The sequence below is a fragment of the Strigops habroptila genome, chromosome 5, assembly GCF_004027225.2.
Source record: "Strigops habroptila isolate Jane chromosome 5, bStrHab1.2.pri, whole genome shotgun sequence".
Lineage (NCBI taxonomy): Eukaryota > Metazoa > Chordata > Aves > Psittaciformes > Psittacidae > Strigops > Strigops habroptila.
Window position 1 is genome coordinate 33,433,081 of NC_044281.2, and position 20,848 is coordinate 33,453,928.

At 35.4% G+C, this 20,848-nt stretch overlaps 1 protein-coding gene across 2 annotated transcripts in view; it reads left to right on the plus strand.

The window, feature by feature from the left end:
• BICC1 (BicC family RNA binding protein 1) overlaps nt 1-17,266 on the plus strand; it is a 110,456-nt gene extending 93,190 nt beyond the window's left edge. For both annotated transcript variants that reach the window (XM_030487918.1, XM_030487917.1), the window contains 10 exons: nt 376-572; nt 858-999; nt 2,073-2,229; nt 3,619-3,784; nt 5,243-5,282; nt 6,032-6,186; nt 8,102-8,258; nt 10,829-10,989; nt 12,823-12,922; nt 14,356-17,266. In XM_030487918.1, the coding sequence (XP_030343778.1) occupies nt 376-572; nt 858-999; nt 2,073-2,229; nt 3,619-3,784; nt 5,243-5,282; nt 6,032-6,186; nt 8,102-8,258; nt 10,829-10,989; nt 12,823-12,922; nt 14,356-14,486 (1,406 nt within the window). In that variant the 3' untranslated portion in view covers nt 14,487-17,266. The remainder of the gene's footprint in view (nt 1-375; nt 573-857; nt 1,000-2,072; nt 2,230-3,618; nt 3,785-5,242; nt 5,283-6,031; nt 6,187-8,101; nt 8,259-10,828; nt 10,990-12,822; nt 12,923-14,355) is intronic.
• Nucleotides 17,267-20,848: the final 3,582 nt, after the last annotated feature.

Here is a 20,848-nt window from a genome sequence, read left to right on the forward strand (position 1 = left end):
GTGAATTAAAGGAACTGGTCAACACTAAGTCATTAGAATGACAATTGAAAAGTTTGGAATCATTAATTCTTTAGAACTTTAATAATTCCAAAATTTATCTTAAGACAGATGAGTAAATATATTTAAGTTATAACTTAATATAAACTTACAACATGCTGTCACATGCAATGCTTTCATCTTACATAATAGAGAAAACTGTTAACCTACAAAGTAATAGTTAGATAAAGCATTATGGTTTTAGCATACAATTCTAATGGAAACTTGTTTAGGTATGTATCAAGACTACATAAAGATAGAGATTTTATATAAAGTAGTATAATGCCTGAGAAGGTTAAATGAGAAACTTAATCAGAACATGACCAAATTTCGTTACAGGTTTTTCTGCTATTCCACACCTAATGATACCATCCACTGCCCAAGCTACCTTAACGAGTATTCTGTTGTCTGGAGTACCTAATTATAGTCAGAATACTCCATCTCCACCACCAGGCTTGACTCCTGTTGAAGTCCACGTTAATGGCATGCAATCGGAAAGTAAAAAAGGCTCACCTTCTTTAAACGGTCATGTGAAGGTAAGTGATATTATCTCTGGAGAACCAGAATTGTTTGTTAGTACTCTACTAAGAAAATCTCAGAGAAAACTAGCTATATTAGTAGATTCTTAAAGCTGCTAAGTTTAGAAATAAACAGTGCCGTTGTCAAAATAGGACTTAAAGATGGACAAATGGAACATTCAAACATATTGTTCTCCTCTATCGGGAATGGATTTCTTTTCCTGCTCAGATAGAAAAGGGAAATTCTTTCAATATTTCCTTAAGCAAAACAATCACTTTAGTGATTTTTGACAATCATTTCAGACCTCAAATATCAAGTATGCTGCACTGTCTGCCACATCGCTAGGAGAAAATGTGTTAAGCACAAACCACAGTGATCCAGTAAGACAAAAAAGTACTCATGGTGCCTCAGAACAAGTAGCTTCCAAGTCAAATAGTGCAGAAGGTAAGATTTTGACATTTTATTCTTTGTGTTTGTGGAGTCTATGTACAGTTCATGAAACAGAAATGTGAATATATTGCTTGTGCATTGGTTTTGCAGCCATGTTGAAAGAAAATATCACTGGATCTCCCAGATTTGTTGTCAAAGAAATAAACAGAAGTTGTGGTAGCTGAGCTGTACTGTTAATAAAAACACTTTAAGTCAATGTAAATGCACCTGTAGCATTTGTTTGTTGGGTTGTTTCGGTTTTTTTTAATTCCCCAAGAGCAGAGGGAGATAACCTTAGAAAATTTTAATATGTTTTACAGCAGCTTAACTTCATTGATTAAAACAATCTCTGCTGGTTCAAATGATGTTGTAATTATTTTATTTTTTTTTTAATGAAAGAATGCCTTTGGGAAGGTTACTGCAGAAAATTGTGTAGATCAAACTTGGATGACACTGGCAGATGGAATTTATTTACATGTTTTATAACAGCATTTCAGTTATGTTGCATTTTAGAAGCTAAAGGAACTAACAAATTGTCTCTGTCATTCTTGGAGGGAGCGAAAGCCAGTTCCCCTTCAAACTTGAGCAAAGGCTTTGTTCCCTTGCAAATACTGTTCAACAAGGAGATGCTCTTTTATTAAGGATTGTGGTCATTTGAAATGCTGACTTGAATTAAATGTACATTGCCCAATTAAGGTGATAAATACTTATAAAAACACACTGTAAATATATTTGAACATTAAGTGGGGAGCTTTTCTTCCATCAAAAGTTATCTGAGCACCTGGCAAGGTTTATTAAAACTAGATATAAAATCAAATTTGTTCAAAATGCTTAGTGACTTCTGATTGTCAGCCTTCAGAAAAGGAAAATACTTAGTGTCTGCTGTATTTATGAATACTAACAGCTTTTTTATGCACCTGAACTTAGATTTCTGATGACTTAACCTTGACCAAGTTGTTATGCCCAAAGACTACAATAATTCTATAAGGAGGAAGAGCAGGTTTCGTTCTTTAGTTGTCATTCCTTCAGCACGTTCACTAGAACATAAAAAGGTTTTTATTTAACTGTTCTCTTTATTGGTCTTGTAGGTTGCAATGATGCTTTTGTAGAAGTGGGCATGCCAAGAAGTCCGTCCCATTCAGCAAATACCAGTGATCTGAAGCAGATGATGAGCTCTTCCAAACAGGCCTGTGCTAAGAGACAAACAGTTGAATTACTGCAAGGCACCAAAAACTCTCACTTACAGTAAGTTAAATGTACAAATAACAGACCTGTTGTCATGCAAGTATACTTATCTTTTTGTAGGTAGAAGGGGTGGTTCAGATGTAAGATAATCAAAGAACTGATTTAAATTGGGCTTGATTTTAATCACATTAGGCATTAATATACTCCCTCTAGTGTGTCTGATAATTGCAAATTTTTAATGCTTTTTGTAAATTTTTCTTTGATTTGGAAAAAGTAAATGCTGTTCCACAAAAGAGTGGAGATGTTTTTTCAGAGGCACTTTCATTACCCATTTCTAAAGGATACATTTTTGCACTTTCTTTTTCTTATTGATTGCTTTAAGAACAATTCCTGACTGATAGCCTTTTCCCTTTTGTGTGTACCTGAGGCTGTTTTCTTCTTAGAAAAACAATATTCAGGTCATAACAGCATGTTCTCAAAAACTTGTCTCGATTATTTTTGTTTGGTTGGTTTGGGTTTTTTTTAATGAGCCAGCATTGGGAAAGGCTCTTTTGAGTCATAATATGTCTTGGCAACACAAGTTTTGAGCTTAACACAATGTTTTCTCTGATCTACTTTAAGCAGTGTTTTCATTTCCTTTTGGGAACTGTTTATCGTCACTCATTTGGGATGCATATTTTCTCTTACCTCATTTACCTGTTAAAACTATGATATCTATGTCATTAATTCTGCTCTCATAGTTTAGAAATCCAAGGATTCCTGCTAACCAGACTCAGTTGTTTGTATGTCAGTCAGTTGTTTTATGTCTTGTTCTTTTTCTTGAGGCTATAGTGCTCAAACTTTCCTTAGAGCATTTTTCTGGGGTGCTGTAGAGCATCTAAAACATGATCACTTTGCTTTGAAGTGAGACCTTATACTCTAGTTCTAGAGTAGGCATAAAATGTGGCTGATTTTTTTTTTTTTTCTTTTTTTGAAAGAAAAGATTACATTAGGAGGTACTTTGATATGTAGGACTGCAATTATTGAAGCTTTAAAAGCATGTAGGACCCATGTTAACTTTCTTAGTCCCCCTTATGCATGTCTCTTTATCCTACTACTATCAATCTACTTAGAACTGCTGCACTGCTGGCCTGAGCAAAGCTAAACAGTATGAAGACACTCTGTGTAGGAATTGCTTGTGGTAATTCCACATACAGACAGATCAAATCTGAATCTATAAACTATGCCTTAGTAATATAGGAAGCAGCAATACATGCTTTGTTTCACTGGTAGAGAAACAGGTAAAGGGAAAGCTAAATATTGCTAAAAACACTAAGATGTTTGTGTACTGGCATTTCTTGAATTTTGCTGCCAAACTTCTCAGGATAGAGCTTGATTATCAAAATAGGATTGAATGTTCACTGCTTATGAGAAACAAAGCTGGAGTTAACACTGACTTTGCTCCCCCAGTACTGCAGAGAGGCTGCTCTCAGATGCAGAGTTAAGTGCTTCTGAAAGTCCCATGGCTGATAAAAAGGCTCCGGGAAGTGAACGGGCAGCAGAGCGAGCAGCAGCTGCCCAGCAGAACTCTGAAAGAGCACGCCTAGCTCCACAGCCATCATATGTAAACATGCAGGTACGTTTCCCTGAATAAAGCCAAATCTAGAGCAAAACTTGATAACTGCAAAGTGAAATTACCACAGAATGCAAAGGTGACTGTTGACTGGTAGACTGACTTGCCATTACCATTTCAGTAACAGCATTTCCCAGCAAAGTCATTAACACTTTCAACTGAAAAGACAGTTGTCAACTAAAAGTCTTGAAGAAGACAAAAAAGCCCTTATGCTTGTGTTGAATAAGAAAAATTTAAGTACAAAATAAATTGGATATCTGTATTAGTCAGCACAAGCATCATTTGTATGTAAAAAAAAAAAAACAAAAAAAAACAAAAAAAAAAACTTAGATCATTGCCTTGAGAACAGCAAATTAGATCTACCAAAGACATTTTATAACTTTTCATAAGCAATGTCAATGCAATTTTTTTCCAATAGCTTCAGGTTCATATACAGGGGGGTTGCTGGAGTTAACTACATTGGTTTTGCTTTACAAATACGGATTTCTACATATTTGTGTCCCTGCCCATGGCAGGGGGGTTGGAACTAGATGATTTTAAGGTCCTTTCCAACCCTAACTATTCTATGATTCTATTTTTTTTCCTTGTACTGTTCCAACTTTGTTAACTACAGCCTATTACTGTACTATAAACTAAGTCCATATTATTGCAGATCTCCCCTAAAAAGAGAGAGCCCTTTGTTTGCAAGCAGTAGTATCAGAGTAGTTTTCAGTATAGATCTATCAGTGTGTGGGCACAATTATACTGCATGGAGTAATGGAACAAGATTAAGGTTAGTATGTTGCAGCCCTTTTCCTTAGTTATTCCTCTAGTTATTACAAATAGTGAATTAAATTTAGGCTACACTTCAGGCTAAATACTGCATTTTTGTAGTATTGTGTTTGTTTAGACTTGTTAATCTGTCATTCAAAGTGTAACTTATTTAACCAGGGCTAATTAATCTTCAAATCTTTTATTTTTATAGGTAGTGCAAATAATAGGGGTTCTTAATTCTCTCAAAACTTCAGTTATTTTTCTTTCAGAAGATGACTGTATGGAGAACTAGACTTGAAAGATTATTATACATAACTGCGGTGACTAGATTTGCTGTTGAAGATTGTATATATTTTGTACTGTTGAGGAATGTTTAAATACTAAGAACAGATGATCAAGGAAGGGAAAATATGTTTGGAAAATGTCTTACTAAAATCAAAGAAAAGTTCTGCTTAAAAAGCTTGTAAATACTGCTGCAGCCTCACTCAAATGGATATCAGTTAATTAAAATCTGTTATCTATTATTGAGTGAACACTTTAACTAAGGCTGTAACTGGACTACTGTCAAATTATTGTGTAGTACTTCAGGTTTCTCCTAGATATGTGCATTGACCACTTTCAAAACCTTTGTTTTGACAAGAGCTGAGTACTGCAATGACATTTATGCAGAATGGCAATTAAGCTATCTTCTGCATGTTTACTTTTTAGGCATTTGACTATGAACAGAAGAAGCTACTAGCAACCAAAGGTATGTGGATAAACAGTGACTTCTGAAAAGCTAGTACATGGCTGCAAGAACTTTCTGAAGTTTCAGTTTTGTAATTTGATTATTAAACAAATCTAAAGCTAACAGTGAAACATTTTTATTCGTTTTCATGTTCCAAAAATTTCTTAATACCAATGTAGTATAAAATACAGTAAAAACAACTTGCAGATGGGATGCTTTCTGTGCAAGTGTATCCATATGCAAATGATCTGTGGTTGGGTTTTGGGTTGTGGGGGGGTTTTTTGTTTGGTTTTTTTTTTTTTTTTTTTGGTGTGGTGGTTTTTTTGTTTTTTCTTTTTTGGGGGTGTTTTTTGGTTTTTTCAGAGACCTCATAGCTATAATTGATTTCATTTGGATGCAAATTAAATTTTCAGATGTTTGTCATATTGCCAAAGTTACTCCTTTTGTCAGGGATAAATGAACAAAATTGGTAAGGGACTTAACCATAGCTTTGGTCCAAAATAAAACTGGAAACTCCTCTTTTTGAAACAGATAATTCATTTGGCTTCCTTGCAGGCCTATAGGGTTTAACTATCTTCTCATAGAATAAATTGCCTCAAGAAATATTAGGCAAGTGGAAGTGTTTAGAATTTACTGTTTGGGTTGAAGTCTGTTAGCATATAAGACTTGGGATGATCATCTTGGTACCTTTATTAAGGTTGAGATTTACTAATTTGGTGGTTTGGTTTTTTTGGGTTTTTTTTTTTTTTTTTTTTTTTTTTTTTTTTTAGCAATGTTGAAGAAGCCAGTTGTAACAGAAGTGAGGACTCCAACAAATACGTGGAGTGGTTTGGGGTTCTCTAAATCTATGCCTGCAGAAACTATCAAGGAACTAAGAAGAGCGAATCATGTATCTTACAAGCCATCTATGACAACTACATATGAGGTAGAAGAAACTATACTGTGTGGAAATTTAGTTCTAGTGAATGATCCAGTTGTTTCTCTTGAGAAATGTCTAACTTTTCTAAAAAGAAGTCTTGCAGATAGGAATTTTAGCTTTCTTCTTTGGGTTCTAAATATTTTTTATGGTGAAAAATGTTTGTTATGTAAATATTAAGGCATATGGAACACGATCTGCCCAACACACAATTGTATCTGCTTTATAAATCTTACACTAGCTTTATTAGGAGTCTGCTCCTGAAAATATATTTGTTTAAAGAAACTTAACATATAGGACCAAATGTCTCAATAATTGTAGACAAGTGGTAGAAATTCTGTAACTTAATTAAAACATTGTGTATATACAGATAAACTATATAATGTGAATCACTGCATGATGGAGCAGAATGTTAGAACAAGAAATGGCTGTAGCTCATCTTATCTTCTGTTGATAAAGCTGTAGAACTGGAAGAGTTTTCTCTATTTGCACTGTTCACTGGGCCCAGAAATTTCACAGGGAGAAGGCAGCCACAGGGTCCAGCAAGTCTGTCTAGAGGCCCACCACAGGAATCTTGCAGGGAGTTTGTTCCTTTCTTTTTCAAAGGTGCTCTGAATTGCTTTTTAGTGCTTTTACTTGCTGCAATCTTTCCCACATTCCATAGAGACACCTTTCTCTTCATTTCTGTCCTACTTACATAAAATGTAAATAGCATGTTTCTTCAGGAATGGGACTTCATACAACTTTTCTCTAGGATGTATCTAACTTCTAATGGAAAAGAAATACTCAACCATGTTAACAGTGTGCCTTGGTGTTCCCCACTTGACATCTGAACTTTTTGTGTCATTCAACTATATGTAATAGGTTTGAATACACATAATGTATGTAAATTATTCAAATACACATAATGAGCTTGCAGGAGTAACTAGGGGGAGAGAAAAAGCTGCAACCAAAATCTGCGACTTGTTTTTTTACATGCTTTTCTATACTGACTGATCTGGGATGGGGTTTTCGCCCAGACCATGATGGTCTTCTGTAAGACTTGTAGTCAATTCCTGCCTTTCTTCATTTGTTGAGTTGTGAAAAACATAGCTCACGTCTTCCGGTTTTGGCAATGGTAATGAGCTTTTGCCTTCTTTCTTCAGTGGTGTCAATTTTCCTGAATAGTAGAGAAGGTTGCTGCCTCCTAAGTTGTGCTGCCTTTTTTTTTTTTTTTTTTCCTGTTTGTTTTGTTGGAATCTGATGCAAGAGTACAAAATTAACTTGTTCATTTGGTTACACAACTTTTAGTTCATATAAGTGTGTGGTATCAATAATGTCCATCTCCTTTTGGGTACATCCCCACCCAATTCCATAGTTAACTGCTGCTGTCAGGGAATACCATTCCCTTATTTTGGAACATTCAGAGCCACAGTGATGAGAATTGATAATTAGTACTTTATAAGAATATGAAAATGTGTTTAAAAAAATAATCTGAATTCACAAACCATTGTGGAATTGTTGTTGTGCTGTGTACAATAGTGTTGTTAAGTATTGTGTACTTGATCCACTTGCCTTCAGATAGATATTCTGTTATGTTCTCTTCCCTCTGAAGGCGTGTAGTTGGTAGACTGCTTTGTCTAGAATTTGTGTGGGAATTTGATACGATGGAATGTTTTGGAAACAAACTTGGAAATACTGAGCAAATTATTTTGAAGCGTGATCTTTAAATAACTTCTGCTTAAAATCTGTGAACTGCAAATGTTTTAAGCACACCTGCTGTTTTTGTGTCCGGTTTGTGATTATTTGGCTATTGATCAACTGCCAAAAGAATGTTTGCAAGCATTAAAGGCTGGGGTTTTTTAACTAAGCTGCTTCAAAGAAAACATCTGAGTCACAATGAAACTTCTGTTTTCTGCCCAAATTCTCTTTTTGTGAATTGCAGGGTTCATCAATGTCTCTCTCTCGGTCCAGCAGTCGGGAGCACCTGGGAAATGGCAGCGAATCTGATAACTGGAGAGACCGTAATGGGCTTGGACCCACAGCTCATAATGAATTTGTCTCCTCGATTGGCAGCCCCAAACGAAAACAAAATAAATCAGGTTAATTTCTTAAGATCTTATTTTAACAAAAAAAAAAAAAAACAAAAAAAAAAAACCATATTTATCAATGAATATTTATTTGAATGTTTCCTGACATCACTAGGGATTTAAATTACCAACAACTATGAAGTAAGCTTTTTTTACAAATTGAAAAGTGAAAGCATATGCAGGATTGTATAACATGATGTACAAATAATGGTCCAAACGGAAAAGTTTTAAGGAAATTTTTTAAATGCAAGACATGCTTGCTGAAAGCTCTTTGCTGTCTTGGAAAGGGATTTTCGAAGTTTACTGAAAACAGACTTATATAAAAGCTTATTTCTAGACTACCATTGTTCTGCTGTTACCAATACAACAGCCAGATTTTTACTGGGCTATTTGCTGCTCCCTGGCGAAGAAGTCTTACTCTGTGCTGCCACTGAGTCTCTTTATGGTGATAAGACTATCCATATGTTTGGCATGGCCTAGCACGTCATTTTAAACACTGGTTTCTGTGTGCACAGGCTGTAAATTTTGTAATTATTTTTAAAATAATATTTGAAACTTAAAAATTAAAATTTTACTTCAGTTGAACTCTTTGAAACTTAATTTCTTTTTTTTTTTTTTTTTTTTTTTTTAACCACTTAGTATATTACCTTTCTGAAAGAGAGAAATGGAGGTAGACAATACTGGTCCATACTGAATGCATTATGGGGAAATAATTACTATGGCTGTTTTTACTTTTTTGTATCACTTCTCTTATAAACGTGAATTAAACCTAAATCTGACATTAGCTGTAAAGTACACAGATATTATAAGTTGGATATCCAAAGAAAAGATAGGTTCAATTAGAGAAAATATTCATGGTTGGTATACTTGCTTTTTAAAATCATGAATAATTACATGTTAGTTGAGCTGTGAATGGCTGCATATCATATTCTAAGTACTCAGAACAAAAGAGATAAAAAGTTGCTTTGAAATCGAGCTAGTGAGGCTTCCAGATTAATTGGACAAAAATAGAAGCTCTATGTTAATAAAAATAAATAAGGATTAAAAATGTATTTACATATGCATTAGAAGAAAATTAGAAAAGTATGAATACAGTGGCTATAGGGGAAGTTGTTCTATAGCAGCTGTAGCTTTCCCAGAGTATGAAATGCATGGAGGAGGGACAAAAGAAATAGCTATGAGTTTCTTGTGCAAATGTATTTACCTTAATGTATAGGTGCCAGAGTACTAAAGTGTAAGTCTTCATTGACACAATTGCGTAGTAATGTTGAATGTCTTTGTTTTTAAGATAATGCTTCCTGAGTGCACCAGTAAGAAGTAGTTCTTAATATTCAATTTTCAGTGCATGACCTTGTATCATCTGCCCAGAGTGTAGCATCATGAATTTCTGTTCAGGCATTTTTATTGTTATCTTACTGTGATAGCAAAAAAAATGAAGCACTGCTGTTTAAAGTCTAAAAAATCATCATAGTTATTGCTTCATTTGTCAAACTTAATGTTCACGTTTTCAACTTTGAATGGTTTACTGTATTTTAAAACTTTTTCAAAATGGAACTGAGGTTGATAGAAATTCTCCAAACCCTGTAAATCTTATCCCAAATGCTTCTATCCAGTTTGTGCCCAGAAAGTAAGAAATGTAGCATAACCAGTTGTGAAAAAGTGATGGTTTTCACATCCTGTTGGTGTTTGAGAGTGAAGGCCATAGAAGAAGTCTCTGGGGCAATCTTCATTTTACTCACCTGGGAAAGTATCCTCTACCTACTGCAAGCCTCTTATGTATTCACTGTTGTTCTTTCCTGTACCTCTAATGACGGAGGGAGCACTCACAGTGGCCCCATTTGCACAAATGCCTGATGCACTCCCTGAGAGCTATTCTTTTCTTACAGCATGAGGAAAAATAATTAGCTATGTGATTGTGTACTGTCAGTATGCACACACCTAGGAAAGGGGTTGCACTGCAGAATCAGTTTTCTTGGGTTTTTTGAAGAGCCTTACCCTAGAAACTTTTTTTTTTTTAAGATATACCTTTTAGACATGCAGTTTAAAATTGTATGGTGATCCTATTTCTAGTTTTAGTCTTTTATAAAACTATTGCATTTATTATTTTTGTCAGTATTATACTAAAAAAATAGCCAAATCGTGTAGCCTCTATGCAGTTCCTTTACCAGGAATTGCTCCAGCATGGTTTTCTCTTCATCCAGACCAAAAAGGGCTGGTTGCATTTGTGTGCAGTGGTGTCTTCCAAAATATTCACCAGAGAAAAGAGGAGAGGCCTTAAAAGGAGGAAAAGCAACAGCATCTCTTGCAGTTCTTTCCCCTGTATGGGTTCCTGACTTGTATCCATGTTACATTTTAATAATGTGATTTTATTGCTTAAAAGTTTTACCCGATTATCTTTCCATAGAAAACAAAAACTTTACTTTATGCTGTTTGTTCTCTCAGACCACTGAGAAGCTTTTTTTCTGAATAATAAAGATTTAAATATTTTGTTCATTTAAAGATCTAGCTGAATACAATATTGATATGACAGAAAATTGTACACTTCTGTGATGTGTCTAAAATGTGAACTTCTGCCCTTTCAGCTGAACACTATCTCAGTAGCAGTAATTACATGGACTGCATTTCCTCGCTGACAGGAAGCAATGGCTGTAACCTGAACAGTTTGTTCAAGGGATCTGATCTGCCTGAGCTGTTCAGCAAACTTGGCTTGGGCAAATACACAGATGTATTCCAACAGCAAGAGGTTAGTGTTCATTCAAAAGACACCTTTGTGTTTGTAGCATGTTTTCCAGCAGTATTCTCTTGACCAAAAACGCTAAGAAGTCTGCTTTGTGATGGGATTTTCATGAGCTGTTCTTTCAAAGCCATATCATACATCTTTCAATTTCCAAATAGCCAGCCTGGAGATCAGTACTATAAACTTTCCCTGTGTGCCAGTTGACTGACTTTGATCCACTCCCAACTGAGAGATGTGGTCAGTCACCTGTGTGATTTCCACCTCTGCATGAACTAATCTCAGTCCAAGTGATAGTATTTTGTATCCATAGAATACTATATAGCTAGAGTCAGCTTGGTTATCTGCAGATAATTTATGCCGGTGACAAATTCAAAGTAGAGTCAGCCCAGCTGCAAGACTTACAGGCTTAGACATAGAGTCCCCAAGCTTGTCCTGAAAGCACTGTTGTATGTGGGAAGTGTATGCGTCACACTGCTAGAATTAGATCTACTAAGGAGCAAAACAGAGGTCCGTGTGGGTTGTGTCAGTATCTCATGTGGTACAGGGGGAGGACCATAGTTAGATATGGCATATTCCTGTGTTCCAGACCCATATGTCTGATTTTTGCACCTTTATCAGCAGTGGGGTCTGCACCAGTTGCTGGTCTCAGATTTCCACCTGTATGGTTTTTCCTAACAGACCACACAAAGTGGGTTTTTGCACAGATTACCATGTCATTGAGAACCATGAACGTGTTCATGAAGAGCAAACTTCAGGAAGATCTTCTATGCATGTTGCTTGAGTTGCTCTGGTGTGTCAATATTTAGCTTCAGATTTGCTTCCATGAGAGGAAAAACTCTGCACGCCAGGGCACATTCAAGTGTGTACTGCACTATTTCAAGGATAGACGTGAAGCAAGCTTGTACCTTCTCCTGCACACTAAGTCACGTATATACACTCACAGAATTGTCCTGAGTCCACTCAAGTGTATTGCTGCTGTCTCAGCCTGGGGGCAGTTTCCTGCTAGCATTTCCTGTCTCTCTACTCATGCTGCTTAAGTGCTGTGGGATCAATCTTCAATCTGAACAAATAAATCCAGCTGTGTCTCAATTCTGTGTATGGTTCCTCAGGTTTATCTTCTTACTCCCTTGCATGTTCCATAATACCCATATTGTCCAGTCATTAATCCACTCCTGTTATCTTAGCCACTCTCATAAAAAGGCGAGATGGCTGTTGGTTTCTAACATACGATGGCTTTCGCTTGATAGGTGGGGTTTTGGTTTGGTTTTTCTTACCACAAGAGTTGCTGATTAGGTGTGAGATGAGTCAAGTAGTTTGGTCAGAGTGAATTTTCTACTATGTTTCTGAATTGTATTGGGAGCAAAAAAAACCCGTAAATATATGTGGTTGTATACCCTTTGGAATACTTGGTGCTGTAACTCAAATGCGTCACCAGTAGGTGAGCAACCATCCTCTGCTAACCTACTGTAGTCTGAAGCACCTACCATATATACAGACATACATACCTGGCTATTTCCAGGTACATTGTAGCAATTGTTGTAAACACTTGAAATCTCAAGTCACAAAATAAAAACATTAATTGATCTTCAGTGCTTTTCTTAAACTGCTCACTTTTTAGTTTCTCTTTATCTGTCAGAAATGCGGAGTAGCAAATTGAGTAACTGTGAAGAAACCACTAGAAAGCAATGATTGCTGTTTACGTGCAAAGAAATGGTTGGCAGAGTAACTGTAAGATGCAGTAGGAAAAAAACTGTGAAAGTATTCTGAACCACATTTATGGCTTACTACTTTTGGGGAGAGACTTGTTTTGCATAATTTTCATATTTCTTTTTACTCTAGATTGATCTTCAGACATTCCTTACTCTTACTGATCAAGATTTGAAAGAGTTGGGAATTACCACTTTTGGTGCCAGAAGAAAAATGCTGCTTGCAATCTCTGGTAAATAACACACATTATCATTTGTTGATTTTAAGTATTGCTTATATTCTTTTCACTTGAGTTGTGTGTTTATAGTTGGCAAAGGATCTTGGAAAGACTGAAAAATAAGAGTCTAGTGCACAGAAGTCATTTTGGCTTGCCCCTCATCGGAAGGTGCTTAAAACCAGGTTACGTAGAGCTTTCACATTGCCAGTAATAAGATTTCAGTAAGAATAATAAGATTTCAGTTGCATAGTCCTATGTCCCCTTGTAAAGTTAGAGCTTGGTAGAAAGTTTGTCTCATAGCAGATTGTGAACTTTGTTTTATGCCCGAAAACTATGGGTCACAGAAGCTCTGGGATTACATGCTCTGCAGAGTCTCAGTGGCACTGGATGCCAGCCAGAACTGGCATTTTTAAGCTTTATTGATAAGCAGAGCAATCATCTTACTGGGAAAAACTGCCTGATTGGGTGGGGTCTTTGGTTTTGGTTTCAGTGTTTGGGGGGGGGGGGGGGTGGGTTTGCTTGGTTTTGCAAATTTAAGCAATGCCTAGCTAGACTTTTTTGTAATAAATAGGATGAGATTCATATTACATAGGAGTGCTCTGTCATCATTGTCTAGGCAATGAATCTGTAGCAGAGGAAGAATTTTCTTCAGATACTTCATTGTAACACTAGGTCATTTTTCTCCCAATTGCATCTCCTGATATGATTAGTGAATGTTTTTTATGAATTTAAACTGGTGGCATAAAGAGTGTAAAAATACAAAGTACGTAGTTCAGTAGCAATCGTGAAAATCACTAGATACAGTGATTTGTATCTATCATGGAGTTTGTTTACAAGAATAGAAAAGTGGGGAAAGGAAAAACATTTTGGATGAACAATTGCTAATACAAGCTTAGGGTACATGTTTGAGTGAGAGGTGAAAATCCATTTTTTCTAAAAGTCCTTATTAAAATATTGCTCTAGTGTTGTTAAAATAAAGAATTGTGCATTGAGAAATGATCAAGATGTTAATAAGCTTTTCTGTCACCTTTGTTTACATTGCATGGTTGTGCTGCAGCCATACATGCTGTGTGCATGTACCTTCAGGAAGACTGCAGCCTTTGAGTACTGTAACAGAACCTTTTTAAAGTGTTTCAGCCAGATCAATTTGATCTAAATCAATATTACAAAACATTATCTACTGCACATTGTGTCAGTGCCAAATGAGAATTGCACCAAATAGAAGCCTGCATCCCAAGCAGCTTCTATGGGTCTTAACCTGGCATTCTTCTTATGCTGTTGAACTCGTTAAATTGAACGAGGACCTCAGACATCTTCAGTTCATACTGTTCTGTCTGAAAAATCTTAGTTTAAGTAGAAGTTTTGTTTTGGTTTAGATCAAAATATTAGAATTCATTTCTGATGAGAGTTTTTTTTTTTTTTTCTGTGTGTGTGTGTGACCTTTATAGAACTGAATAAAAACCGAAGAAAGCTTTTTGACCCATCAAACATACGTGCCTCATTCCTGGAAGGTGGAGCTAGTGGAAGACTGCCGCGTCAGTATCATTCGGACATTGCTAGTGTCAGTGGTCGCTGGTAGCAGTAAGTTGTGGCTCAGAAAGTCAGCTGTAAAGATGGACATGGCAATCCTGTGGACAGCCTTCACTGCACACCACCCTCTGCACTTTGGGAGTTTGGGTGTCAAGGACCAAAGCATTTTGTCTGCACAATTCTGTGCCAAAAAAACAGAGAAAACACATTTTGTCTGTTGTCTTTCAAACACCAAATGTGGATTACTTCTTACTCATGTAGATTGGACAGAATTTGCAACAATAATAATATAGGGTTCTTTGTTTAGTATTTTATTACCTATAACTATAATGTATGCACTGAATTTTTACCTTGTTGAATGAAGGAAGAATGAAGAGCTGGGATGCCAGAGAGCATAGATTTTGGTTTTATCAAGATGGATTTTTCTGGTACTGCTTAAAATAATTATTGAGGTCTTTCTGCACTTTACATGTTCTGATTTCTTGTCCTGTGGAAATCTATTTCTCTTTCATTTCCATATCAAATTTATATTGGCACTAATCAAATTTTTTTCAGGTGTTCCTACATTAAGTCACATCTCACTATAATGGTACTAGAAACTGGTTCTTATGCAGATTTTTCCCCCTTCTCTGTCTCCCAGTAGTTATCTGAAGAGATTGTTCCAAAATCAAACCACTTGGTAGTGGACCAGTCCTGTTATGCTCTTATGAAGCAGTGTAATGCTGCTTGCAATAATACTCACTGTAAGAGATGCAATGAAAGACCAAAATGGACCTTGCAATATTAACCCTTTGCAGTCATCATATTTAACTGCTACCTGTTATGCTGAAAACTGTTTTTAATGGTTGTCTCAAAGAAAAGGGCTATTTTTAGTACCCAGCCACTAAAGGACACTTATTTATATCAGACTTTTATTTTTAGATTCTATACACCTACAGTACATAACAGATTAAACTGATCTACTGCAGATTTATGGTAGAGAATGAAAGGCATTCATCAAACTAGAGCTCTGGGCTGTCAGTTTGATTAAACGGACAACTAATCTAATTTGACAAGACAGCACTGTTGCCATTTAATAAATGACGCATATTACTTACATGACTATGCATGCAGCAATTAAGTGACCTACATAAAATAGGTGTAATAGCATCTGTTTTGTCCAATCTAGATTTGTAATTGTCAGCTGCAGAAGTATTTGAAACTCTAGAGATGAACTATTTCTGAAACAAGTTATGTTCAACAGAAAGAGTCCATATTATTAGTGGCTAGAGCTAAATATCGCATTCTTATACTGTGAAAGTACAAATAATTTGGCAATATTATTCCTCTGTCTATACAAATGTCTTGTTATGAATTTATGAAGGATTCTGATATAATGAAGGAATTCATAAAGTGCCTCTTTCTGCAATGCAATATGAAGTTTCCAGGCATTAATTTGTTGAAAAGCATTCCCATGAGAAATATTGTGAATTACCTCTACTGTAATGTATTATTTATGTTCAGTGTACAAGCCTTTTGAGATGGACATAAACCACTGTCAAGTGCTCTTAACAGAAGGCATTAGAGTAACATTTACAGTAGTTGGGTTTTATGCAAAAATGGGGTGAGAACTAATTTTGACACTTTCCATGGATAATTCTTTCTTTTAAGGTGAGAATACAAAATGATGTCTAGAGAAATTTGCACACACAAAGGGAATTTAAAGAAACTATTACTTGAGGGCATAGATGATCAATAATATAAAGTCTTGTTGCGGTTAGCAAAAAATAACTGCTCGGTACTCATTTCAGACATATCTACTTAATGGTGTATAACTGGGTGGCTTTCCCTGTAGATCAAGTAGCAGTTAGCTTCCTCTGGTTTTAAAGTTGTACTACAGATCTGAATGGATAAAGCTGCATCTTCTATGCACGCAGTTGTTCACAGCAAAGTTACTGTGCTCAAATGCCAAAAGTCAGTATCCACATATCTCTGAGGTATTTGTGTGTATGTGTTACACGGGTAAAAGCAACTTCATTGAAACCCTCGTGGAAGCCACAACTTCTAATTCTAAAAGTATTTACACTTGTGCTTATTCCTAAGCGTGTAGGTAGTTCCATTCAGATGGCCTACTTATGTGCTTACAGATAAGCTGTCATTTAAATGTTTGCATTTGCAAGACCAGTGTTTGCAAATTGAAGTGTATTCATTCATGTTATTTTTATAAAATATTTTTAATAATTTCATAATAATGAAATAAATATTCAGCAACACTTTGTACAGAATTTTCTGCAACCCCTTGTTGCTTATTTTGCCTAAACTTAAAAGCATCAAAACCCCTTTACACTCTTTTTTTTTTTTTTTTTTGTCTAAGTACATACTAGGTATCCAGACAGTACTATACTCAGAAACTGATTTTATTACAGTATTAAGTTGATGTGGTCTTTTGCTGAGCAGTGCTTATATAATCTACACCAAAGTGAAGAATTTCCCATTAACAACATTATTTTTCAATAGGGCTTCACACAAAAAAAGAACACACTGGAAGAATAAAATTTCTCACTTATTTTGATTCCACAAAGGGAATATGACAGTACAGTGTACCGTATTGTTAGTGTTATATTATGCACAAATATTTGACTTGCTACATAAAAATGTTAGTTTTAAATCTGTGCCTTAATAGTGACCAGTTATCTGTAAATATAGAGCAGATACAGATTGTATTTTTGTGGGTTGTGTCCTTTTAGTGATTTTTTTTTTTTTTAATAAAAGATGAAATTAAAACATTAAAAATGGGAATTTTCAAAACTAATCAATGTTACATAAAATAAATTTATATAACTCCCTTGTATTCTGATTGGTCAATGAAGTATTTTTTTATATAGACCCAGTTCCAGGGATGCTTGCTTTGTTAATAAAATATAAAAAGCAGTATTTGACATAACTGCAACGTTTCTTTCGCATGCTAAAGCTCTGTGTGTTTTACTGTTCTTCATATATCACATACAGTGTGTTTGGCTTTTAAATAAGAATGCTTTTTAGAGATGCATCTGAAAAATTAGCATGAAAGGACCTGAAGTATCTCAGGTTCAATTCATAGCAGGCTTTAATGGTTTGGCTTACATGAGTTTTATTCTTTCTTTGGTCTTCCCGTTTTGATTACCATACATGTTTTGTTCTAGTTAGCAGGACGGTTATGTGTTCTGTCATGATTGTCATTATACTATCACTTCTGGCGTGGAAATGAGAAAAACACCAGTAGGGATTCTTTATTTGGGATGCTGGCCACATGACCAGTCAGAATTTAGTGGAAGGTAAGGCTTTCACACTGAGGTAATACGTACATAGTGTTACATCAGTCCTGTCTGTTTCCTTGACACGTAGTGGTACAAGTTTAATATTACTTACCTACCTCATTCAGTGAATTTGGGCATTTCATTATTCCATGCGTCTTTATTAACTATCTTATACGCACAGGTCTTGACTAAATTACAGTATTGCTGGCTCACTGACCTTTTAAAAATCTGCAAGTTATTTTTCTGAATACCTACTGAGAATTGCAGATGCAGGAACAAGTCTGGGAAGGGAACAAATCAACAAACTCTTCTGTTGAGGGCAACTGAAGGGTATGGTGCTGACTACCAACTTACAAGGCATTGGCGTAAAATAAGTGGAAATTTCACAGGCAGGTGGACTTGCAAATTGCATAGTGTTTGAGGTCTGAAAAAAAAGATAAGTCTCCTTTGTGGACTGTTTTAGAATACTGCTTCCACCTTGTGTCTTCAGTCAGAAGAGTGATAAAAGACAGCGTGGAAAAGAGGAGCAATGGTGATGGAGTGTCAGAGGTATCTGGCGACTCTCCTTGTCGTGTGAGCAGTGTTCTGAGCAGCTGGCATGGCACAGCAGAGGTTTCACCATCCAGGTGCTCATCACCTCTCTCTGCTACCAGTCAGAAGAGCAAAACTGGTGATTTCCACTCTGAAGAGGAAGACGTCTGTGAAGCAGTGTTGCCAATACCCAAGAGAAAACAGATGGGTTCTTCCAGCTGTGTAAAGGTTAAAAGTGAGACATCTGTCCTTACTGTTTGACCCCACTCCAATCAAATGCTTGGTGGAGGAGACTTATTTTTCTAAAGCCCTGGAATCCATGGTTACAAAAGGTATATGAGTACTGTTGCAGGCTGGACAGGAAAGGTGTGGTGTAGGCAAGGATGTTCAGAAATCTGTGCTTGTAGTGTGAAGTAAGCTAAGAAGCATTTGATTCCAGACAAGTCCGGACACTGCTGGAGCTACCTTTTATCCTTCAGTAAGCAGCTTGCTTTTTGTCACAGACACAGCTGAGTAAAAGAAAAGGTTGGCTTTTGTTTGGAGTTGCTGCATTTGGAGGACTTGAGCAGATGATAGAAAAACTGATAATTTTGCAATATGCATGATTGGTATTTGGCAGCTTTTTTTGAAAGTGGAGATTTGCGGGGACATGCAGGCAGCTAGGGAGAGTGTTTACAGAATGATTCAAATGGTTAAAAGATAAATGAGCTCTTATTTTGAGTCGGGGTAGTTGTGAGCAAGGAATACTTTGCAACCTAAAAAGCGTAAAATACTTTTTTTTTTCCTTTTTTTTCCTCTTTTTCCCTTTTTTTTCCTTTTTTTTCCTTTTTTTCCTTTTTTTCCTTTTTTTCCTTTTTTCCTTTTTTTTCCTTTTTTTCCTTTTTTCCTTTTTTTTCCTTTTTTTTCCTTTTTTTTCCTTTTTTTTTCCTTTTTTTCCTTTTTTTCCTTTTTTTTCCTTTTTTTCCTTTTTTTTCCTTTTTTTTTCCTTTTTTTCCTTTTTTTCCTTTTTTTTCCTTTTTTTTTCCTTTTTTTTCCTTTTTTTTCCTTTTCTTTCCTTTTCTTTCCTTTTCTTTCCTTTTTTTTCCTTTTCTTTCCTTTTTTTTCCTTTTTTTTCCTTTTTTTTCCTTTTTTTTCCTTTTTTTTTTCCTTTCTTAAGATACTATCTGGGACGTTCTTATATTTGAAAAATCCAGAAATTACAAGAGGCTTTTTGCAATGATGATTTGCATTGTATTAAAGAAAATTTGGGGTTTATCTTTGATTCCTTTGTTATACAGAAGGGTTGTTTGTTTTTTTTTTTTAATAAGGTAACCAATTTTAATATTTTACATTATATCATCAATCAAGAAAACAAATTTTGTAACTCAAAGTTTTAGGACAGTCATTTTTGCCAATTTTGGATACTGACCCTGCTGTTAGGAAGAGCTAATGGTTAATTAAGAGTATTTTTTCCTGTCACTTTGAATAAAGCATACTATTAAGGAACAGATTCAAATTATAAATTACTGTAATAAGGTTTAACAGCAAAAGAATGATAAGGAAAAGCAGAAACAACTCATAACTTCTCATCAAAAAGTAAGTTTTCAGACTTAAAGGAAAAAATTGTCACAAATTCTCAAATTGGTTGGTTGGTTTGTTTGTTCATTTTGTTTGTTTGTTTTTAAATAGTCCAGAAAACATTTTCAAAAATTCCTGGAATTATATAGAAGTATATTGACAGTGTATTGTTTTGTTATTCCTAGTACTCTTTAGAATATCTTCAGCTGAAATTACAAGAAGTATTCGATGAAGTTCTTCTGGCATGGAGTTGAATCAGAATAAATATGAATTATGTTGGGAAATGAGGATACTTAGTTATGAAGATACAGAATCTGACGCACTAGTCAAAGCATCATCTAGTGTCAAGTTTCTCCACTCTTCTAAGGAGTAAGATTTGGGCAATATTTGCTCTACTGAGAAATGTAGAATGATTCCAGATGTTTGATGAAAATATGAAGATGAATACGTTGTGATGGGAATTAAGTAGTTTGTGCCAAAACTGTGTTGCAACTTCATAGTAACTAACAGATGGAAAAAGCAAAAAATAATATGAGAAAAAGAACCAATTATATAATGAAGTAAAAATTTGTCACTTCTATAACAATGAGTGATGAATATTTTAAGAAATAATGTTGCCACTAATAACCCTAGGACCATGAATTGATGTGGATGTTGTTACACTTTTTTGTTATGATAAAAATCACAGTTTGTCGTCTATGAAAGACAGAAGATTTGAAGAGGCCTGAAATGCACATGGCACTAAGTTTTACAGTTCCAAAAATTAAAAACACCCATGGAAAATGCAATCTCATACTGTATATATCAACCATGTAGAAGAGAAGTGGAAAAGATGTAAGATTTGGGGGTTAAGGATAACCTTCAGTAGACAGTAAATCTTGCTGTATGGTCCATATGAATGTACTAATAGAAAAGGAGAATGGAACCCAAGAATTAATCCATTTTAAAGCAAAAGAAAAATGTTATCTAAAAGGTATAACAAAATATTCACAGCCTTTTCCTCTAGCAGGAATCTTTCCACCATGCAGCAGGATCTCAAGAGCAAGCC